Source organism: Euprymna scolopes, chromosome 6, assembly GCF_053919585.1.
Source record: "Euprymna scolopes isolate OS-2025 chromosome 6, ASM5391958v1, whole genome shotgun sequence".
Classification (NCBI taxonomy): Eukaryota; Metazoa; Mollusca; class Cephalopoda; order Sepiida; family Sepiolidae; genus Euprymna; species Euprymna scolopes.
The window spans coordinates 94,079,589-94,105,309 of NC_136487.1; the positions used below are offsets into that span (position 1 = coordinate 94,079,589).

Below are 25,721 nucleotides of genomic sequence, written 5' to 3' on the forward strand. Positions count from 1 at the left end.
TAGCATTATCTTTTAAGTAGGGTTCACATGTGTTTTTATCTAAATTTTATATATATATATATATATATAAAGAGATAATATAGAAGTGAAAAAGAGGATAAATGGAATCAACAAGGAAGCAAAACGGAAGTTATTATTAGGGGAAATATGGCAGAGTTAGAGGGGAGCAAGGAATGAATGAATATTAGGAGAAGGAAAGCGTCTATACACTATATTAGAGCCAGATGGGAGGCTGCCGACAATGTGTAAGAAGCGGGTCCAGGGAAGAGGAATGTCACAACACACTTCTAAAGTAAAAACTTTAAAAGGAAATTTACTTATTCAGTTAAAATAAATTTCTCATATTCCCCCAAAACACTTGATATTTTTATATTTTTTTAATAAAACCTAAATATTATTATTGTGTGCTTTGAATAGAGTTTTATTTTATTATTTGCAAATATATACACCTTCTTAATAACCCAATCAACAGCTCTGTAGAAATAGTCCTCAATCCATGCTCCTAATCCTATTTGGTTAGATTCAGGTTGACTTTGCAACCAGGATTTCACTAGTCCTTCTTGGTCAATATTCTCATCACTGAAAAGTAAAAGAAAATATTTTTGTAGAAAAAGGAGAAAAAATATGAAATTCAATGCACAAAACAAAATGCTTACAGAAATAATTTAAGCCATGATTTGAAAATGAAAAAAAAAATATAAATGCTAAAAGGTTTATTATATCATTATTTACTTTTCATATAAGATAAATAAGACAATATCAGTAAATAACCAAATCTTGAATAAATAATTTATCCAGATGATTAATTACAGTGTGGAACAATAAAAATGTCACCCTAAAGAAAACAACACTACAACTTTATTTTAAAACTTTCATTGAAAAAATCAATTCAGGTAACTTGATTATGTAGTAGAGCTGACAGCTATTCAATGTAGCCGCCTTCAGCCTCAATCACTGCCTTGATACTGGTCCAGAACTGGGAGCATGCCTTTTCCACAAGTGCTGCAATTTCCACAATACTCGGCGGATGGCGGCGGTCAGGCTGACTTAGGTGTTGTGGGAGGTCATGTTGGTGATGTTCTTGACATATGATCAAACGAAGTAGTCCAGTGGGTAAAGGTCAAGGAAGGATGGGGAGGGCCAGTGAGAGAAGGGTACAAAGTCATAACACTCCTGGGTCTCTTTGAACATGTGGGCCAGAACCAAGTCCTACTGCCACGCCCAGGGTCTGTCAGTGGCTATCTGATTGCATCAGGGGATCACCACACTCTTCAGTACATCCAGATGATACACTAAATGAAGTGGATGCCATGATCATAAATAAAAGCATTTTCTATGAACTCATCTATTTAGACTTTCTTATAATAGTGCTTAAAACATTACCATAACAAAATAAAGATTTAGCATGATTTTATATTCAATTCTAGTATTATATATAGAAAAACTCAACTAACCTAAGAAATATCATTCCCATCCGAGAGATAGTGGCTGGCGAGGCACAGCTGAGGTCATGAGTCTCAAAAAGGAAGTTGACATTAGGACCAAACTGAATTCTCTCCCCTGAAGGCATGGTTAATAGTCGGTTATCATCAAGGACGGAGTTTAAGGATTCAATCCATTCAGGGTCAATATCACCATCACATATAATCCATGATTGGATGTCTGAAAACAAACAAGTGTCATTTTAGAAAGATAAGATTTCTAGGATAATCTTAAAAGTGATTTCTTAAAAGATAGAAGTTCTTCAAAAGTGTTACCTAAAGGTTCTTTAACCATCTGTCGAGCACTATTAGTGAGCACACCATCTGTCCATTCTCTTGTGTCCATATCAATATGACCAAGGAGCTGAAAACAATAGTTTAAAATGATATGAATACAATTAAATACATATTCATTTGTGTTATCTGTTTTACAGCATATCAAGCCTTTTTATTTGGATGTAAAGACACATTTAACATTGCTTTTTTAAAGGATACCTTGTGTTTTGCACAGACAAACTCTACAACCAATATCATTGTGTACTTATTTGTATAATATGTATAGCTTTTTTTAAGCAATCATTGTTAAACATAACAGAAAGTTCTGTCTGTCAAATCAGGCACAGATTGAAGTTTATTTGCATCAAATATGATTAGATTGCCGAAAGGATTGTGAATTTGGTAAATAGTTCCATGGGTGGCAGCCTGTATTAGTATCAATGTTAATCAATGATCAATTGGTTAATGAGTCAGGCATATGTCAAAGTTTATTTGTACTAAATATGGTTGGACTGCAGAAAGGATTGTGAATTTTTTGAGGATCAACCATATATGATATAGTATTTGTCTATGCAAAACATGAATTTCTTTTGAAAAGCTATGTCTACTTGCAAAATATTCCATGGGAAATCAATTATTTACTTAATCAATTTAAGTTTTCGCATGCACGGATTGCATACACAATGAGAATATCTTTTTGTATTTATCTATTATTTCATCACCATTGCTAATATCTACCATACAAGTGTACATCGTCCCTCAAAAATGACAATAAAATAAATAACCAGAGATGAGCACATAAGTATGAAACTGTTAAAAATAATTTATTTGAGTATAAATAATGTCATGTGAGTTAAATTAAGAATTCTGGGTGTTTATTCAATTTGGCACTTATGATGACAAACAAAATGAAGAAAAACTTTTACTGTGTACATAGTTGTAACAGAATGAATATAGTATGTTCCAAAAATCACAAAAATTGATTAAATATCTTTTTTGTAATTTTCAAAGAATAAATTTGCTATTTTTGACCGATAAGTGAAGGCCGAAGCCATTTTAATATCGTTCAATTTTTGTTAATGACCCTTCTAAAAAATGTTTTCGTAATTTGAAAATTTTGTAAATGACCCTTCTAAAAAATGTTTTCGTAATTTGAAAATTTTGTAAATGACCCTTCTAAAAAATGTTTTCGTAATTTGAAAATTTTGTAAATGACCCTTCTAAAAAATGTTTTCATAATTTGAAAATTTTATTTACTAAAAAATAAAAATAAAAATACACATTATGTTCATAAATTATTATTTGGTTTTTAATCTTATGTTTTGGTTGTCTTTCCAACATTATCCAAAAAAAAAATAATAAATTTGAAATGAAAATCGGTTGTCTGCCCTTGATTTTACTATTGCCGCTACGTTTTTCTGCTTATCAACATGAAGTAAAATTTGATTTTCTTGAATAAAAAAAAATACTTGATCAAATTACATTATTTTTGGAATATTTCATCTTTGTTCTGTGATTGGTACATACATCATACAGACTTTTCTGTATTTTCTTTACTTTTAATTGGCAACATTATTCTGTGTTAAGTTCTAATTTAAATTAAATGCATGGATATCTAAAAAAAAAAATTATTAATAATGAATGAAAATGGATATCATATCTGGCATCTACACACAAAATTTTGTTTTTTACACTTGGTAAACAAGTGAAATTGGATTTCAGGTTTCAATAATTAGTATTTGTTTACTTGAACCACATCGGTTTTAACTCTTCCTAAAATAGATTTGTAATTTTCCTAATGAAATTTGTATAGAATGAAATGCAAACATGCACAGTACTGCATGTTTAGTTGGGTGCATAGATGCATGCTAAAGATGACAGGTCTGTAATAAGAAAAATATTTGGTTTGCAGATAGCCAGTCAAAGAAATTAACTAGTTCTATGAAATAATGTTTTCTTGGATATGGAGTTTAATGCTGTCATTGTGAGCCACTTTACAAAAGTTATATTGATCCCAGTTGATGGACCCTCTCATCAGTAGGTTTTTATGTCCAGTGATAAGATAACCCATGATTTTCAAGTAGGCTGGCTATGTGGGCTACCCAAAATGACACAAATATCTATATATATTCCAACAGAACAGAAAAAAAAAGGGACCAATTGGTCTCTGTTTGGTTAAATAGGATCCTAGGTCATAAGCTAAAGACCTGCATCTGTGTTTGATTAGATTTGTGTTTTGATTAAGTTCATAGTTCTGATTGTAAGTCTGTCTGTGATTCAGTAGAAAAATTCAAGTATCATTGTAACATTTTGAAATAAAACATTGCTACTTGTTTTAAAATCTGAGTTGTGATTTTGTTTCAGAGGAAAATCCTTCTATTGCATCAGAGACCATATGATTGACAATGTTCAGTACCAAAATTAAGCACCAAATTTGGATAAAGACAACAAGTGGGTGATCACAGCCAATGCAGTGAATGTACACCAATGCAGGTTGACAAACGTGTGTCAAAATACATTTGTATATATTGTCTGATTTTCATAAAAATAGATTAAAGTGCAAATATATGAGATGTAATTAAAAACAACATACAATGCAAAATAAGATTATTGATAATACTGACCTGGCTTCGAGGCATAGCCTTTGGATTCATTGTATAGTGTTTCACAGTTTTACCCGTCTTTGCAAGAGCCAAGTGCAGCACTTTCCATAGTGTGGATTTTCCAGATCCACTTGGACCAACTATGACCACACCCATTCTTTGTCTCAGCTGTTCATAAAGTTCTAAGCCTTTTTTCACCTGAAAATAATAATTCCTTATAATTTGCGTGCACAGAGAAAGAAATAAGGCAACATGAAAACTCATAATGTCTCTGTTCAAGATATATTGTTACTGTTACATGGTATATTTTATACAGCAATTTTTTTATTGAAAATATATATAAAATATTATTTGCTAATTTCTATTATTTCTCTCTATAGAGAGTAGAAAGTAGACATCATGTTTACTTTCATCAACCTCGTGACTCTTGCTTCCCTTATTTTATTCTTTATTTCTCACATTCCATAAGTGATGTTTATGCCAAATGTAAAAAAATTGCTATTTCTAGGGCAGAATCTATCCATATATAACACTTATTGTTGACCAGTCTTTATATTAAAATAGTATTTTTTCACGCTTTCATGCCTTGTCTTGAGCGATTTTCACAAAAAAAATAGCAAGAAAAAATCCTTATATATATTTAAAATTTTAATTATATTTTTTCCAATATAGCTTTTGAAAAGGAATAACAACAGTGTATATTAATTGATCAAATCTATGATTAATGTGATCAAACCAACACAGCATCTTATTCTACAAACATCTTGCTATACTCTCCCCACCCCCCATCCCCAAAAAATAAATCAGACGTTGATATCAGATAGACAAACCTGTGTTTCATTAACAGCTAGATTCTGTTCTTTACACACGGACCGAAAAGCATCCGCGACACTCTCAAATTCAATATCTTTAAATTTGATTCCGGGAAAAATGTCAAGCACCAAATTGTCAAAAGTGGCGCTATCTGAAAATGTCAGCTTCGATAAGGTGTTAATCCTCAAGGCTTGCACCACCAAAGTGCATTCCATATTCTCATCAATGGTAGCTGGTAGAAAAACAAAAAATATTATTAACAAATATTTCTTATTAACAATTAGATTAACAATTAATTAATTTTGGGAGAACAGTGAAAATAAAGTGTTCCACAGCTTTTGAATAAGGCAATAATAAAATTCTGAGTCTGTTAAAGAGCTCATTTTTGTCCACATGAAGAAATATATATAAAAAAAAAAACTTTGCAAGATCATAACGGATATTATGAAGTTAGGTATGTGTATATGTTTATATATTTGTATCTACAGGATTTACTCCCAAACTAATTAACCAACATTATGAATTTTGGAACACAACTTGTAGGCATAAGAGTGAACAATATGGGCTATATTTAGTTTTAGTTCTGTGCAAATATGTTTTGTATATTGCTGCTAGAGAATCCCTTTGTGAAAATTCAGATATCTCTGATTTTTATGAAATTTAAAATTCAGCATACACACATCAATTTCCCAGATGTCAGTTTTTTTATTTTTGGAGTATTTTAAAGAGATTTTAAACAGGAGAACATTATATGGGCACAACTTACCATTTGAAAATTCAAATATTTTAAATTTGCATTGAATTTCATCCATAGTCATTAGACATTAATTAAGCAAGATTTCCTGAATATTTATTTTTCCTAAGACTTCTTTAGCTTAAGCCTTAAATTGTAGATATTTTTAAGAATCCAAATCATGTAATGGATATTGATCAAAATTGATATAAATTTTCTTTGCATTATATCTTGATTTTAATCTTCAAAAGAGGACATAAATATGGTGTTGTTCAATTCAAACAACTAATTTTATTCATTTTTCTTCTAGTTATATAGACTAGCAAATTTATTCTCCCTCCTATTTGCTAGTAATGTACATTACTGTTATGTTTAAAGGAATGGTGATAAACAGTCATGTATAGAATTATAATGGCATGTTCTTATTGTTCAGTTGGCCAAACAAGTAAAGCCAGTGAAGGTGGATAAGGCACAGAGATGATAGAAACTGTTCCCTCAAATTGATATACAGCAACTTTTTTTCCTTCGCTTATGCAATCAGTATATACAACACTATGTATTGATGATTTAATGATCAGATGTACTTCTAACTGCTGTCTGCGGGCGACATGTTTTTGAAGCGAATCATTGGATAACTTCTAACCTTGAGGGTGAATATATCAATCAGCCAGGTGTTATTTCTTCTGGCCAGCTATTATGTTTGGTATCTCAGATCTGATATTCAACAGTAAATGTAATACTTTAAGTCTCTTAATGGATGAATAAACTGAATTGATGAAAAGTAGATTTATATTCCATTTCTGAATTGAATACGAATAAATTTATATTCATAAATCAAATAAAATTTAAAATATTATCTCAATGATGTTCATTGAATTTTATTTTTAAATTCTTCCAAATATTTATGGCTGATCACTGAATTTTATTTTTTTAATTATTCAGAATATGATCAATTAAACAACAATTTTTCAGCTTAAAATACATTTATTTGGCCTTGGCCAAGTGTAGTATCTGTTCTGATACTTCTGTCCTCAGTCAGTAAAAGAAATCTTTATAGACTGAGGCAAATTTTATTTTTGTCCTAATCTAGAGTGTTCCTTTTGGGGAGTTAGATGTGTTTAATGCTGCTCTAACAGTGAAACAAGGAAATAGGGACTCCATACTCTCTAAAGCTCCCAAATCAAGGCTTCACCATTGGATACAGTAAAAGGTCATACTCAGGCGTTCAAAGAGGATGAAGTTACTTAAAGAAAATGCATGGAAACAATTATTCTAGATCATAAAAATTTTATGACATTTAAACTAGTCATACTTATGACATGTTGTGTCACAGGCACTACTATTATTACTTTTACATTGATTGCATACAAAAATTTACATACTGTAATATATCTGTTAAGAAATTCTTCTTGCAAATCTAAAAATAATAAGTTTCACTTTCTTTTATGGATAATATAGCCGTAAAATAATTTTTCTGATTTCTATATGCATTTACTTTGTGTATAAACACACAATGTAAATAAGCTAACAAGCATCATCCCAATATTCTACATTGCTATCAGCCTTAAACACTCATATATTTGTGTACCAACAATACTTCAAGCAAACTACCTCTCCTTTTTCTCACAGAGAATCGACAGAGTGAGAGAAAGTGAAAGAAATACATACAATCAATAAAAATAAGGAATATTTTAGCATGTATTTTGTGTCATTAAAGTGTATAGAAAAAATAAATGTTGATGAACTCAGCTTTAGTTTAATAATAGATTATTTATGGGGGAATTAGGAAAATACAGAATAGTTAACAGCCGAGAACTAAATAAAAAATAAAAACAGCATTGATAGCAAATGCGGTAGAATTAAATTTTCTACCAACTCATATATATTTAATAGAAACTGTTTGACACCATGTCTTCCCCTGCTCGACAACTCGCCGACCCCAATGTTGTTTCCATATCTTTTCTTCTTATCATGGCCATATCGTTGTAGTCACTCACACTGACAGTTGATGAAAGGGTGTGCACAGATTCACAAATATAAAAATAAAATAAAAGCACAATGCCAAAAGAAAACACAGACTCTGATGCTTTTTGTACATATTTGTTGAACTCTGGGTACATGTGAGACACCTCAACCCACTAAATTCTAACGTCTACATCTACTTCTACTGTCAAGGCTGTGTTATTCAGTTGGTTGGTCACTTCATTTCTCCAACTGCTCAGAGCTATGTTCAGCTCACGACTGTCATCAAGTGTCATACTCATGACAGACTGTCGTCGACTGAAAATATCATTCCCAACTGTCATCAACAAAACACTGTTGGAAACCTCATAGCTATTCCCCAAAGTACCCACAAACCAAATCTAAATATATCTACATCCATTGTTGTGTCCTTTTGTTACCATCATTACTACAACCTTGACCAATAATCCTATGTCAATTTTCTTTTGTCTACCCCAGTGAACAATCTTTTTTTTTTCTTTTTTTTTTATTACATTTTTACCCCAAACAAGGCGCATTGCCACTTTGGCGTAGGGGGCTACTATAAGGGGCAGCAACTACTGGGGCACTATGTTGGGATTTGGGCAGCAAGATGTCGGTTCACGTTGCACTTGCGCATGTCAGTACAGTTAGGGAAGCAGGAACCTGGAATGGAATTCCAGAGTCTAGTCTGGGGAAGAAACTACTGGAGTAGAAAGATCTTTTACATCTAGGGATCTCTACTGTGTGGGGGTGGGATTTAGCTGCCTGTCAGGTTTGTCGAGGGTGTCTACGTCGTGGGGACACAAGTGTCTGCAGTTCGTCAGAGCATTCACCATTAAAATACTTGTAGAACAGGCAGAGGGATGCAACGTTTCGTCGATGGGACAGAGGCTGAAGCTTAGATGCCAGTTCAGGGCCTATCAGATTGGCGACTCTTTTTTTAACCTTGTCTAGGAGCGAGAGACTAGTAGCAGATGCACCAGCCCAAATGTGACAACAATACTCCATACATGGGCGAATCTCCCATCTATTGTCCTTTCAGCAACCCTATTTCCTATTTCTTTTCTTATATTTCTTTTTGTTTTCTTTTTTTTCCCCACACTTGGGGCAAAGGGAGGTCAATGTCAATAGTATCATAATTGTTTGTATGATTTTTTATTTCGATGTTCATGTATTTTATTAACACATAAAAAACAAGATGACGACTTAAGTAAACTTAAATAATTAAGTGTGATTTTTTTATAATGGTCTTTGTTTTAGAGATTCAACTCAGATTTAGGGTTAGTAGTAAAATAAGTAATTTTATTTTACTATCTTTTCATCATGAAGTTAAGCAAAGTTAAGTCATCAACTCAGCCACCATTTTGTTTTTTTTTTATTAAAAGTATATGAGTCAGTAGAGAATTTATTCTACTATATTTGCTACAAATTATCTATTGTTTTTTTTTGTTTTGTTTTTTTTAAGTTTTTGGATAACTATTTTTAAATTTTACCAATTTTTTTATTAAAATTATTTTTCTGATATTAAAATACAATAAAATTTCTATCAAAATAAAAAATATATTTGGATGATTCCTTACCATTTGCAGCTTTTGCTTTTTGTAGAAGGGATCCACATCCTCCAAGAACTGTTTTCAAGGCACGCAAACCCCAATCATAGTGTTGTTGAGGAGTGAGTAACTGTCTATATAGAATATATTTTTACTCATATTAGGAAACAAATTATCTATATTTTACTTACTAGACTATTTCTACAAATATTTATAGACTTGTATTTTAAAAGTACAGCATGAATTTATATTATCTAGTTTATTTGGACTGTCTCTCATCTTATGTTTTGGAACTTTTTAGATGAGGATTGATAATTTCTATTATTTGGATTATTCAGACTACTGTTCTTATCTTGAATGTTATTCTAACAATGTTCCAGTCAATGTAACTTCCAACAATCTTCAGGTGTGTCTTGTTGAACTCTGGAATATTTATGTCAAACTTATGTTGAAATTGCATACAGATTGCCAATTTCAACAAAGATTCCAAAGTTTGACAAGATGAACCTGAAAAAGGTCGGTCATGTGGTAGATTAGAAATTGATGTGCAAAACAAACAAGCATAATAAGTTACTCCTTTTCTTTGTTCATTCAGCTTACTCCTTCTTCCCTTTTCACTCCTTCTTCCCTTTTCACTTCTTTCATTGTCGGATTTTTATATCAAGACACGATTCAGACAAATGCGAAAATACAAATGGTTTTAATTACTATCCTTTTTCTTACTCTGCTTTGCTTAAATTCAATCCCTTCATCACTTCAAATGTGAGCTAGTTTTCACTGAAATGTATGAACTAAAAATATTTGCCAATCAATAAAAATCGTTTCAAACTCCAAAACTAATAATCCTGTTCAAAATTCAACAAGCTTATAAAACAGTCGTTTGGTGAACAAAAAATTTGGAGGTCTTCCAGAGACACTTGTGACATGACATGTTTGCTGACTTAATATCAACAATGCCTATCCTAGAAGACTGAAAGGTGCTGTGCTGAAATTCTTTTGAGCCTGCTGTTCTATCTACAGTGAATACAGCCACCTGGAAATTAAACTCACATACATACATGCCCGCAACAGAACTTTGTAACAAACTTTCTGATGCTTTTGTCTATTCCTTATTCAAGAATTTCAAAACTTCCCAAAAAATTTTGGTCTTTCAAAGTATATTTTATATTTCTGTAAAATTGTTGATATATAAATATATTTTGTTCGTTAATTCATGTTTTCTTTTTTTTTCTTTTTTTTTTACACAGGAATCACCACTTATCAAGGCCTGGAGGCCACTCTAGGATAAGGGTTAATGGATATATATTAGTAAATGTGATTATAGCATAGTAAACATAAGTAGTTGGAATTTTGTAAATTGGATTATTTAGAGGGACGGTTCATCAAGAACTTGTTTACATTGGACTTGAAGACAATAAGATTGTAGTCAGCTGGAAAGCAGGAAAATTGAAGACTGTTCCACAGGCGTGCAGTTCTAAGAAAGAAGCTTTGTTCATGGAATCTACATTTAGGTTTAGGCATAGATAAAGAGTGTGGGAAATTATTAATAGTGGTTTTGGCTAGACGAGTGTTTTTCGTGAAAGTTTGGCGAGGGGGGGACATAGATTGAAGCTCAGTTCAGCACTTTCCATGAAAATAACGGTAAAGCAAAGACAAGCTCGCAACGTCTCTTCTATGGGAAAGAGGTTGCAGGGAAGAGAAAAGGGCATCCCCCATTAAGTTACAAAGTCTATTTTGAATTCTGTCACTGCAGGATAAGCTGCTTCTAACAGCTCCTGTCCTTTTCATTCCAAAATTCTCATTTTGGGGGTTAGCTCTTGTTAACTGGTGACCCATTCATGCTTTTATCTATCTATCATTAAGTTTTTTTTTGTTTTTTTTTTTACACGGTAGTCACCACTTATCAAGTCCTGGAAGCCACTCAGGGATAAGTACATATATATTAATTATTAGCGCTGTTATTAGCACTTTTCAAAGACGTACTATCACTAAAATATACTATCTGATCGGCACTACAGTTATATTGGCTGAAACATTGTGAGAATAGTAAAAAGAGAACAATAGTCTAAATAATACAAATAATACATAGTCTAATTTTGATTCTAATTTGCATATTTATGTATATTTCACTTACAATTTAACTTACAATTTTCTTCAGGAGTCTTTTTAAAACTTGGAAATCTATATGGAATTTTTAACTGAATCCTTTATTTAATCCACAGGGATACATAGTTCTTATTCTATCAGCTATAGCCGCATAGAAGTGTTAAGTAATTTTTATTTTATTCTTAATAATAATCCTCTGTAATGAAAATTAGACGTTCAACTTCCAGAAGATTGTCACTTGGAACTTATTGTTGATCAGCATCTTTGTCCAGTGTGCTATAGATTTGTGTGGATTAAATAAAGGATCCAATTTTAAATTTCACATCAATTTCTAAGTTTAAAAAAATACACCAGATGTAGTTTGAAGATTACATCAACTGAAACATTGTGAAAAGAGAATACTAATGCGAATAATACAAATTATCAATCCTCATTTAAGCAGAATTTTTTATAATTTTTTTTTTTCACCCGAGAGATTGTTGATCATGATGACTACAAATTATAGAAACTATAGAAAAATATCATTTTAGTCCATGTGGAAAAGTATATATAAAATAAAACAAATTGAAATAAATGCATAGAAAATATTGCTAAGTCTGTTGACAGAGAGAAAGAGATACAGTGGTTGGGTTTGGGAATAGTTGCATCTGTTCCTCTTTGGGGATAATTTAGAAGTGTTACATATGTATATTATTTACTGGAGAAAATAAAAATCCTGAAAGTTGTTCAACCCTTAAAGATTTTGTATTGTCATTTTTAATAATTTTTCCAACCATCGTTGTTAAGAAAGAGATTACTGCAACAAGAAAAAAAAAGAGAAATAAACTGAGAGGTAAAACTATCCACTGAGCAACAACTTACATGTCAACAAAACCAGAATTCAACTGTGTACTAAAAGACATTGGTCAGAGACATTTTGTAATGACTCCTTTGTGGAGTGATAAAATTCTTCATAAAAATAATAGACAAAGTCTGGAAAAACTATGAATATGTTGTATTTGTAATTAGATGATGTGATGTGCAAGCAAGACTGAAAAGATATGAAAAATTCATTTCCTAACCTTGTGTTCCACAATAATTATTATATTTACCATTGATGTAGGATACAACAGATCTGAAATCAAAGAATTGGTTCATCGTAGTAAAGCTGCAAGTTGATATTTTGTCCTTTTCTACTGACTGGAAATGAATTATTGTCCTACCCATAAGCCAGAGCTGAAAGGTGTTTTCTTTCAAAAGTTTAACTTCCTTTTTAGCAGAACTCTTTCTTGAGTTTTTTGTATCTCTCACCTTTTATGACTGACTTGAGTCATATCTTACAAAAAACTTTTGCACTACCTGTATATATTGACATAATTATTTGTGTATATTGAGTTTACTTACTTGGAGAGGTTGAAAATAGCAACCAATTTACGACCAACTGTCTTAGCTTCTTTGAACCCTTCAGAAAATAAAATGACCTCGGCAATTTGTTCATTGTCTGGTCGAGACATCGCCACAGGTCGAAACAACTGCTTCAGATTATCTGGCAGTTTTTGACGACCGCCATATCCTTTACCAGCAGGATTCATGGTAATGAAGATACCAGAGTTGTGATCTATCTCCACCTGAATAATGGAAACGATAAATGAATTAAGAACAATAGACACACAATTGTCACTCATCGTGTTTGTGCCTTAATAATGTTCATATATTTATGCTTATTTTATGTTTTATGTTCAGAATTTATATATTAACAAGCTGGAACCCCCATCCCTGAAAAGCTTCATAATTATGAGACAAATTGAAAATTTGTAATATTACAAACTATAGTAAGATTAGATGTAAGTGTATAAAAATAATGTGAAAAACGAAATTTTCCACATAAAGCTAAATTAAATAGACATCATAAAATTCCATGAGAAGTTAAAGGGTGGGATTAGAGCTACATGTCAGGATATGACATCATAAACAGGAAATTCTGTCTTCACCCTTTACCTGTGCTGAAAAAAATAAAGCAACAAAGAACATAATGCCATTGAGCCAGTACGTTATTGCTTTTTTTTTTTTTACTGTTACCTTATTAGAGAACCTATAGAAAGAGGAATACAGACAAACTTCTCAATGGGCAATAATAGTTGGTGTCGAAAGGATTTCCATCTAGTGTCACAAAAGTTTATACATGCCATATGTTATAAAATGATCAGATCCAAAAACAAAAAACTCCAAAGTAATCAAACAGATATTGCTATGGTAAAATATGATTGAAAATAGTGATTTACATACCTGAAGCCATACTTAATTTTGTGGAAATAAGCCCATTAGAGCATTTTCAAGTGATCAAAATTGGCTAAACTCTTTTTACACTTGTATAATATAACTATGTTTAAATATCGCTCAAATCAGGGGCAAAAATATTTTCAAGTGGAAGGATTTTATACTTTTTACAGAAAACAGATAAGTATGAGCCCTTCACCCTTTTAAAGGATTTGTATAATTAGAATATCGTTCAGATGACACTGCAAACCTGATGTTGAAAGAAAAAGATAATAGTTGAAAACTTTACATTTCGATGTTGAAAAAAAGTCATGTGAGGTATCATTCATAAATGGTGTCTTCATTCCTAAGTATAACTCAAATAATGTAAGCAGGATATCTCATATTTTAAACTGAATAATATAATAGTTGTTGTCTACCTAACAACTAACATTTTTTTTCTGTATAAGTTTAAAAATTAAAAAATACAAAGTACAAAATTTAGATGACTTTACTTGGAAAATTTTTTTTTTTTACATGGAAGTCAGCACTTATTAAGGCCCGGAGTGTGTACAGTAATCAATGGGACAATATCGTAGTAATCGTTAGTAATGGAGATCTGATAAAGTGTCTTACATAAAGGGATGGTTCATCAGGAACTTGTTTATGTTGGACTTGAAGACATCCAAGTTGTAGTCAGGTGGGAAACAGGCAAACGTAAATGCCAAGCTCTTCAAGCATTTGAGAATTCTCAATAGAATTTATTTCACCACATGATAAAATAAACATGGAAAAAGTTAACTTAAAAACATACCAAACCTAGTGGACATACTTAATAAATTAATAAAAAAAAATTGGACAAACTAATATGCTAAATGTGATGGCGAGTACACTTCTTCCTTAACAAATAGTAACACTCAGATACAAAAGAATCACGTGGATTCAAAAGCTAAAAAAAAAACGCAAAACCAATAGAACTCATGATTAACTTTGAAAATGACCTCTTAAATGTAATTAAGGATTTCAAGTTTTTACAAACAACCTAATAGCTTCTAAAATCAACTACCTAATATCATCAGAAACATAAACAAAATCTAGATAAAACTAGAAATTTATATAAAATAAATAAACAAGAGTATAACAAACTAATCACAGAAAAATTACAAAAAACTAGATACAAATGAATGCAACGATATAGATATTTATCTATATAGATAAATACTTAGAAGCAATCCGCGGAAGACCAAGCTGTAACGAAATACAGATAGCAGCCATAAAAGGAACAGTATCTATTCTTAAAAGAGCCCTCGGATATAAATTTAAATCATAACAGAATCAAGTGTTAGCTCCAGGAGGGAGCCCCTTGATCTCTTAAAACTTACTGAAGTAAAATACAAAAGAAACCCACACCATTAAAAACGTAGAAGATCAGTCTCACTCAATAATAACGACTAATGAGTAAAAAAAAAAAAGAACTCTTTTGATCTGACCTTGGATCCCTTAGACTCTGCTAGATCAGAACCTTGTAGGGTTATTCATTTTATATAGCCTCACAAACATATTTGATAATACAGATACCTATATATAGCTGATGGATTAGTTATAATAAGAGAGTTTTAAAGTCAAGGGGGAAATTTTCGAAAAATTATACACATGAAAATGAAAGAGTTAGGCCTAAGAGTAGCTGTAGCAGTTAACATAAAAATAACTAATTTCTTAGATATCACTCTAAACTTAAATAAAAATACTTACAAGCCATATACAAAAGATAACACTAATCCAATATACATAAAACCAAAGTCTAATTATCCCCGATCAATCATAAAATACATTCTTAACTCTATTGAGAGTAGACTTAGCAAAAATTCTACTGACAAAAATGCATTTAAGAAGTTAAGCAACATTTACAAAACAGCTCTAAAAAATAGTGGATGTTGAAATTAAAAACAAACCACATGACACAAATATTAAAAATAAGATGAAAAACAAAAGAAAAAGAAATATAATTTTATATATGGCAAATATTAGAAATCAAACTCACAAAGAAATTCCCAAATGTTATTGAAAAGCATATCCTGTAAAAAAATCCTTTACACAAAATCTTTAATAAAAATAACTTAAACATGTTCTATAGTTGCTGTGAAAACTTAGAAATGAAAATTAAAACACTTTTAAAAGCACTTTCAAAGCACTAAAATTAACCTCATTACATTCACAAGTTTTCCCTCCTGAATATCTTTACCTTGGGATATATATATATATATATATATATATATATATATATATATATATATATATATATATATATATATATATATATATATATATTTATATACACACACACACACACACGTATGTGACAGACAACTATAGCTGTCTTTGACAAATATATAGGCTTTATTTTTCATCTCGTCCATAACCATTCAGGGTAGTTTACACGTTTAAATTTGGAGTTAAAAATGTAACTCTTGTTCTGGAATTTAAATCATGTCACTGCCTTGAATAGTTATCTCTATACTGATGATTCCACAAGGATGAAACATATACTTATGTAGCTAATATTTTAACATTTATTATTAAAATAATTAGATATAACTTTATTATATCATCAGATCAATAAGGAAGGAAGAGGAGAAAAAGACAGAAAAATCTCTTCAGACCATGGCATTTTGAAGCCAAATGCTTCTCATCATTCTTTTTTTTAGCAGTTCCCATTAATTTATTTGCTATTCCTATTGCTTATGTTTTTTAGTTTTATTTTTAAAAAAGAAATTTCCTATTGACATGTACTTATATTTTTTTCTAATCTAAATATTTTATGCCAGCTTTTGTATTTATATCTTTATATTTGTATAATGCAGGCTTTTCTCCACTTCTGATGAGAAGCATTTAGATTCAAAATGTCATGGCTTAAAGAGGTTTTTCATTCTTTTTCTCCTCTTCCTTATTGATCTGATTATATAATAAAGTTCTATGTAACTTTTATTCCTCATCTTAATCATGCATAGTTTTTACTATTTTGATAAGTTTGCTTTGTTAATGATTATATCTTTGTTAGATTCATTTATTATATATATATATATATATATATATATATATATATATATATATATATATATGGAAATAAATCCTACAAAATTTCACTTCCTTAGGGCTAATAGCTTTAATTAATTAACAGTTAAACAGACTGATAGGCAAAAATACATTTTTCATATTTAAAATGACAAACATAAATACTGTATTACAAAAATAGAATATAATCAATTTTAAAAACATATTTCCAAAACTGTCAATATAATGAGTTTCATTAGGCAACAAAGATTTTTATTAAACGATTTAAAAATAATATAAGGTAATTCTTTTTCATAAAACGTACATTTTTACCGAGAAGTTCCATGGTTTTAGCTTTGTTTTTGATTGAATCTTGTATGACTTGAATCTGCATGGAGACGGCTGAGAGCACAGGTGGTTCAAGGCGGTTAAATTCATCAAAACAGCCCCATGCACCACACTTGACAAGTCCAATGAAAATACGGCCCATAGATTTGACATCAAGATTCTAAAAGAGATCAAAATAAGTTGAATAAAAATAAAAGATTTATATTTGTTTATAATATCAACCAATAACAACTTTCGAATCTATAACATAAGAAAGAAATAAGTTTTTGATTGTTTTAACAAAAACCAAATTTTAAAAAATCAGTTTTTTTTAAAAAAGACCAAGTCAAAAATTTTTACTCAATTCAATTGAACTTAATCTTGACCGTACTGCTGTTTAGTTTATACTCTTTCTTTCATTTGTATATTTGTATATATATAGAGAGATCATTTCCTTTGGATTAGACCTTTTTCAAAAGAAAATGAATGAAAACCCAATGATTATGATGTTTATGGCTAAAGAATATCCATGGTAACAACAGTGAAAAGACTAAAAATCATTGTTTAGCAATCCATGGACATGAGATGTGAAATATACTTCACTTCTGTTGGACAAACTCACATTCACTTAATGTGAAAGCAAAGGTTTCTATGCTATAATCAATTCACTAAAAGCCAGGGTATGATTTGAGTCTTTTCTCTTAAAAAATCTAAAAAAAAAAAGTTGGTTTTTGATGATGAAAGTACTTGCCCAAGATTGCCGTGTGTGGGCTGCTTTGAAACAAAAATAAAACTGAGGAATCAGAAGAGAAAATGAATAAAACCACCAAATACAATTCAGTCCAAGACGTCACTGAAAGGTAACAGTTTTAAAATCAAATCAATCCATGGCATCATTTAATAGCACTGACATCTTCAGTTGAGTTTCCAGTACCATTATAAAAAATTTACTGAGAAAAGACATAGAATTAAAGCAAAGTTTTACAACTGGATGCCCTTTTTAACGCTAACCTGTTAGAGGGCCTGTGTGTTTTATTGTAACACAATCTTTAAGTGAGTTACCAACTAAGGTCAACATTCCTTACTTGAAAGATGGCAACAAATCTGACAATGATGAGTCATACACAACCCTCTAGAATGAACTGCTAGTTGATTCTGGACTGCTTTTTAGCAGCTGATCATCTGAAAACCATTTCCCAATCTGAACCCGATCAATAGGAGATGCTCACTCCACACTAGAATAAATTTTTGACGGGTACATTTTCAAATGAAATCCTGTCTTTCCAGAAATGGCAACAAAACAATTCTATTTATTTTTCATGGTTGTAAATTTTACTTTTCAGGTTTTTTCAATTTTTAATTTTCACATCAAAATACAATAAAATATATCAATGCAAGTATGACATTCATTTCTTATAAGAAAAGAAAAAAATAGTCCCAATTAATTTGTGTATATTTTTATAAGATTTAGAAAATATCCAGATATTCTAAAAAATTAAATGTATCATCCATTTTTAAAAAAAGCTAACATAGCATAAGCTGATATACCTATTTTTGGAATAATGGACTTATCCCAATACTATAAATATAGTTATATCTAACACATTATTAGCTAATGATTTGTGACAGTCCCCAGAATCATGCATACTTCTGTAAAATACTTTTGCTAATACACTTTTTATTAACTATATAACTGTGTTTGTCGTGATTATTATTGGTCTGCAACAAAAACTTTTATTTCAAACTACTCACTTCATCACAGTTGAATACAAGAACTTGACGACCAAAAAGTCCTCCAAGAGCTTTCACCGATTCTGTCTTTCCAGTGCCTGCAGGTCCATAAGGATTTCCGCCAAGGCCCATACGCATCCCTGAAAGAATAAAGAACATTTTTAGACTCATTTAATTTTTTTTTTTATCATTAATGAGTCACCAAAAGCTACTTAAGGATAAGAGTTAATGAGATGACTAGGTTATCAGTTGAATGATGAATAATATTAGAGGATTGAACATGACAAATAGAATTTTGATTACTTAAAGGGATAATTTATAATAAATATTTGTTGACATCGGATTTGAAGATGATTTTGTTTTTTTTTGTTTTTTTACATGGAGGTCACAACTTATCAAGACCCAGAAGCCACTCAGGGATAAGGGTTATTGTGTGTACAGTAATCAATGGGATAGAATCGTAGTAATAGTTAGTATCAGAGATTTGATAAAGTGTCATTACTTAAGGGGGCGGTTCATCAGGAATTTGTTTATGTTGGACTTGAAGGCATCCAAGTTGAAGTCAGGAGGGAAACAGGCAAGTGGCAGAGAGTTCAACAGGTGTGCAGTTCTAAAAAAGAAGCTTTGTTCATGGAATCTACGTTTGGATTTAGGCACAGATAAAGAGTGGGGAAAATTATTGACAGTGGTTTCAGCTACCCGGGTGTTTTTCAAGAAAGATTGGTGAGGGGGACCAGAGATTGAAGCTCAGACGAGCACTTGCCATGGAAATAACGATAAAACAAAGATAGGCTCACAACGTCTCTTTTGTAGGAGAGAGGTTGCAGAGAAGAGAAAATGACATCCCCTACTAAGCCACGAAGTCTATTTTGTACTCTGTCAAGGCAGGATAGGCTGTTTTTAGCAGCTCCTGCCCAGATATGGCAACAGTATTCCATCCTTGGACGTACTTGGCTTTTATATAGATAGAGAATTGCATCAGTAGTGAGATATCTTCTGGAGCGGTAGAAGGATCCCACCATCTTTCCCAGCGACCTTGGCAACAGATTTGATGTGCATGTTCCATTTCAGATCAAGAGTGAAAGTCAAACCCAGAAGCTTATCAAAACATGGGGCCTCCCCTAGACAAAAGCCATCCATTTCAATTGATGCCAGATGGGGATCAGAGCGTTGATGAAGTAAAGATAGGAGCTTGGTTTTAGATGCATTAAAGGTAACCAGCCACCTCTTACCCCATTGTACCACGTGCTCAAGATCAGAGGAGAGAGAATTAGAGAGAACTTTCTCATTTACGGCCTTTGATGTGTTGCCATAGATGGTCGTGTCATCAGCATAGATGTTAACGAATGATTTAAGTATGTGTTTTGGGAGATTATTGATGTAGATCAGAAGAGAGTTGGGCCCAGGATAAACCCCTGAGGGACTCCAGCATTAATACTGTGGGCCTCTGATTTCTGCCCATCAACAACTACTCTTATGAGCCTATCAGAGAGAAATGATTTAATGATTGAGAAAACATTTCCAGTTATACTGTAGCTGGAAATCTTGTGAAGCAGGCCTTTATGCCATACCTTATTGAAGGCCTTTGATATATCAAGAGCAATTGCCCTAGAAATGAAGCTTTTGTTGAGAGATTCGCTAATCCTATGTGATAACTGTTAGCACATCTGCTGTAGATCTAGCAGAACGGAAACCATATAGTGTGTCACTAAGAAGGTTATTTCTGCTGAGGTGGTTGACTACTTCTCTATTTAATATGGATTCCAGCAACTTACTCATGACACACAGGAGACTTATTGGTCTGTACTGAGAGGGAGATGACTTATCACCTGAATTCTTAAATACAGGGCATACTGATGAGGTTTTCCAGGTTTTGGAAAGCACTTCTCCTTAAGGCAATGCTTAAACAGTTTTGTAAGTATGGGGGCAAGTTCTGGTTGAAGCTTTTTTAACACTATAATTGGAATACCGTCAGGGCCAGTTGCTTTACTGAAATTAAGGTTCTTGATTAGCTTGGCAACCTCACGCACAGATATTTGTATGTTACTTAGTGTGTTGTGTGTTATAGGAGGAAATACGGGAAGTTGATGGCCTTCGTCACATCGGGTAGAATTTGCTGTGAAGTTCTTGGCAAATAGTTTGGCCTTGTCTGATGCTGACGAGATGATCTCTGGTCCATTGATAATGGTTGGGATAGATCGCACGCTTCTGTTCAGGATCCTATTTGCTATTTGCCAAAATTGGTGGGAACCAAGCTGCTGCTCAGCTGCTTTGGATTTAACGGATTGAGCATATAGTTCTCTTGCATGTTTTATTACTCTTTTACAGTGGTTGCTGGCAGTCCTGGAAGCAGCTTTAGTCTCAGTACATCTATTATGTTGGTAGATATGGAAAAAGTGATTTCTGTGAGCGATGGCAGCAGCACATTCAGGAGAGAACCATGGCTGGCTGTTAGGTTTTTGTTGGAATTTTTTGTATGGTACGAATCGGTCTATGCCTACAATTAACCATTCGGTCAGGTCTGATATTATGGAGGACACATCCTTTTTAAACATGGAATGGAGAGGTAGATCAGAGATGAATGTATGGAAGCTATCCCAGTCAGCCATAGAGTATCGGCATACAGTACGGTGGAGAGGTATGTATGAAGACTTATTACATTTCATTTTTATCTTAACTCATACAACTGAGTGGTCGGAGGATCCCAGAGGAGATAGAACGGAACATGAACATAGCTCAGGAGAAGTTGAGAGAAAAAGGTCTAGAAGGCTTGCATACTGACCGGTAGTATCGGGCACACGGGTGGGCTCGCGAACAATCTGAGTGAGGTCATAGGCAATGGCAAAATCATGACAGAACCTCTCCTCATCATCTGTCTTATTTGAGTGAGTCAGCCATTCCACATTATGAACATTGAAGTCACCGTAAATGTGAATGTTAGCTGAGGGATGAGCAGACAGGATGTGGTCAATTTTCTCAGATATACTCTTAAAGATAGTAACTCCGCTGTTGTGGGGGCGATAGAGGGCAAATATAAAAGCGGTGGTGTAAGCAAGTGCAACCCGGAAGCACATATAAGGTAAATTAGGGTCTTCTCTGGAGATATCCCTACCACATGGGAAGCCTCTTTAATGTAGGCACATATACCATGCCCATGGCGATCTTGAGGGTCAGATTTTGATGTTAAGTTAGAGTATCCTTTAATTATGAAATTTAATTATGATCATACAGGGAACCAGTCCCATGGTAATATGTTCCACAGAATTGAAAGAAACTCTGTTCATGGAATTCCACTTAATGCTAGGAAGAAAAAAATGTTATTTTTAGTTTTAGTAGCAAGACAAGTTCTTGTGAATGTCTTACAAAGAGGAACCAAAGACTAGAGAAAATTTCTCTCAAACAAATTTTCATGAGGATGAATAAAAGATACAAACCTTGGGTGAGAGTTAAATAGCATTTGTCAGTGAGAGGAGTATGAACCAACTTCTGTACACTTCCTTGGTATTCAAACGTGTAATTAAACTCAGCATCAACCATTCTGATTTTGCAGTCTTTGTCTTTCATGTAAACTCTATGCAAAACAAGTAAAAATTATTAATAATTTAAATGAAATTAACTAAAATAACAATCTTAAATGGTAGACACCTAAATAATCTGTTGCAATATGATTGGTGTTAAAAAGTAATTCTTGAGAAAATAAACATTATTTATAAAAAACGGCTATTGTGGCTAATATACTTAAAGAGAAAAACATGAAAATTAATCAACAATGAATAAATTTGACAAATTAGTAATCTGTATCATTTATCACTTATTTAATCCATCATGGTAGCTTTTTCTTATTCCATCATCCATGATTGAGTAGAACTATTAAGTAACTGTTTTCTTAGTCTGATTCATACTGAAGATTGAATCTTCAACCTTTAAAAACCTGTCCTTTAAAACTAATTGCACTATGAGTCAATATGGATAATTTAAGTGCATGGATTGAATAAAAGGTTACATTTAAAATAAGTACACAGAAGATGTTTCCAAAGCTGATGCAAAGAAAGTAGACTCCTTCTAGCAGGTTAGAAATTTTCTCATACATATCTATATATGCACCAATCACTAGCCCTTGGCTCTGGGACAGGGTGCAAAATAGAATGTCTAACTTAATAGGTTGTGTACTGTTTGCTAAGCTCCAGCTCCTGTTACATCACCACAGTGTTGTACATCCTTGGGTTTGTTTTACTAATGAAATATGCTCTGATGAACTTACTGCGCTGGTACCCTCTAAACATAAATCCCCCAACCCACTCAACTGACAGCAAAATCCCATACTTTCAAATGCCAGATAACTTTCTACTCTAATAACCTCTTTTTTGGACCACTTGTCTTTAAAATTCTTTCCTTGTCGCTTGTTTACCCAACAATATGAACATGCAGAACTTTAAATGTAATGTGAACAAACATCTTGCTGCCGAAGTTCTCACCTATGTTACCCTTTTTTATTTATATGGCTCCTATCACTGTAGCTCTTGAATAGCAATGTGCCTTCTTTGAGGCAAACAAAATATTTTTATTTAAACCCTTAGCTTGCAAACAAATTTACAATTAGAAATGCTTTATTTTAACAACCCTTTCTAGATTCTTTACAAAGTCCTGAATTATTGAAAGAAAAGAAAATGTTTGTAAGATTTCCTTTTCATTTACCTTAGCTGTCTCTGCCAATGCCAGTCGCTAACTGAAGTAACATTGTCTGAAATAAGTTTCTGAACAACATCCATAGAATGAACCTTGTCTAAAATTAAGGCCTTCAATTTCATTTCAAGGTCAGTAGCTCCACTAACATCTTGACTGGTTAATTGGTCCAGTTGATGCTTCATATCAGACATGAAATTCTTCAGACCATTCTGATTGATCGCCATCTCACAATCTTCGGTAAACTGAATCTGATCAACCAAACAAAGAATCTGCAATAATAAAGAAAACAAGAATATACATTGGTGACATACAAATCAGAAAGCTACCAGCAAGCAGAATTTTGATATAACCTCCATGGAAAGCTCTTGGGTCTACAACCAAGATTAAATGCATAATATTTCTTCATAGGTTTAAAATAAATGAATTTAAATAAATATAATCCAATTTCTGAAAAGCTAAAATACAATCAATATCCAGTTATTCTTGATATTTCTACTTCTTCTGTTATACTTTACATCTTGTTGGTGATAAGATCTAAATGTGTTCCAAATTTGTATTGCAACCGGATAGTTCATGATAGCATACAAGCATCTCCTGGGTTATCCTGATTTCAGACATGTGACATTTATTAGAGTAGAACAGATGGCTGAGCTTATAAACTCAATACATGGTTGAGTCTCTAAATATATAAGTTCCTCCACAAATAGGATTAAGTCTATAAGCTATGAAAGCACATGCAAAGCAGTTTGTATTTATTAGTATAGTTTATTCAAATAAACTTGAATGTTTCTTTAGATCCTGACCGTAATCAGAAAAGATGTGTTTTTCTGTCTGTTATTCTTCTGATTTTCTCAAAATTAGTTGATTAGATTTTTAAAATAATTTTGAATAAACATTTTTTGAAAAGACTTTGCTTTGTCCACTAAGCTGGTAAAATGCTTTAAAATGAAATTTCCTTCATTATATTTTGATCAGAATTCACCGAATGCTAGGATTGTTATGTACATGAAACAAGTTTTAGTGACCCTGTTACAGGGTCGGTCGTCCGGGGACAATCGATCCAACAACTAACAAGGTAGACATGGGCAAAAAGTAAACAACAAAAAGGCAAAGAAGAATGACAGACACAGGTTATTTGGTTAAAGACGAGGATTCGCCTTTTATTTGCAAAGGAAGCGAAAAATCGTATGATCTGTATGCTGGTTGTTTGGAAGGTCACACATCACCGAAGGCTAAGATCTGGAGGGCTGGGACAGGTACTCTAGACATAGCATGGTTTAGGTATACTCGCTGGATCTAGGACGATTGTCTGGACATCAGGGCGATCCGGAACAGTCGGTGGACACTGAGAACTTGGGGTCAGTGTTAAGGAACGAATGCTAGACACTGAGAATGTGGGGGTCAGTGTTAAGGAACGGACAGTCGGTAGGAAGCCAGGTGCAAGCGAGGTTGCAGACTGAAGGAGCAAGGTGCATGCGAGGTTGCAGGCCAGAGGAGCAAGGTGCAAGTGAGGTTGCAGGCCAAAGGAGCAAGGTGTAGGCGAGGTTGCAGGAAAGCTATAGGAGCTGGCTGGCCACAAACATGCTGTATTTATGAGAATGTATTTTTACAACACGCGCCAGGCTTAGAGAGAAAACAAATGAATGGTATTAATTCTTCGCTGAATCAAATACAACCAAAAGAATTCCATGTGTAAATTGATTGTGTTTATGTTCGATTCAGCTTGGAATCAAAGTCTCTGCTATCTATTTTCATGGAGAAAAAGTTTAAATTAGATTTACTTCACCTCAGTTCAACTTCACAAAACAGTTATTTGCCGCCAGGCGGTGTATATAAGATTGTCCACCAATGAAAAAATGGTCGGCGTAGCAAAACATAAACTACGATGTGACCGCATCGCGACAACCCCACAAAACCTTTGGTTTTTTCCTCCTGCCTTTCAAATTGTCAAAAATTAAACTTTTTTTACAAACATAAAAAAATACACTCATTAGTTTTTTTCTCTAAAACCCAATAAAAGTTAATTAATGGTTGTTTACATTATTCAAGTAGTAATGGGAAGACAAGAAAGACAACTCATACGTTATTTGATTAAGTAGTAGTGTTTCTAAAGGGACACAACTCACTTTATTTGTTTCATTTATTA

General features: G+C 32.6%; 1 protein-coding gene across 1 annotated transcript in view; it reads right to left on the reverse strand.

The window, feature by feature from the left end:
• LOC145277804 (cytoplasmic dynein 2 heavy chain 1-like) overlaps positions 1-25,721 on the reverse strand; it is a 253,964-nt gene that overhangs the window by 132,717 nt on the left and 95,526 nt on the right. Inside the window, exons 28-38 of the mRNA XM_080129659.1 lie at positions 23,585-23,844; positions 22,324-22,460; positions 18,911-19,029; positions 17,157-17,339; positions 12,929-13,152; positions 9,470-9,573; positions 5,191-5,405; positions 4,382-4,558; positions 1,758-1,845; positions 1,455-1,662; positions 450-579 (exon numbers count right to left, since the gene is read on the reverse strand). Coding sequence (XP_079985785.1) covers positions 450-579; positions 1,455-1,662; positions 1,758-1,845; positions 4,382-4,558; positions 5,191-5,405; positions 9,470-9,573; positions 12,929-13,152; positions 17,157-17,339; positions 18,911-19,029; positions 22,324-22,460; positions 23,585-23,844 — 1,845 coding nt within the window. The remainder of the gene's footprint in view (positions 1-449; positions 580-1,454; positions 1,663-1,757; positions 1,846-4,381; positions 4,559-5,190; positions 5,406-9,469; positions 9,574-12,928; positions 13,153-17,156; positions 17,340-18,910; positions 19,030-22,323; positions 22,461-23,584; positions 23,845-25,721) is intronic.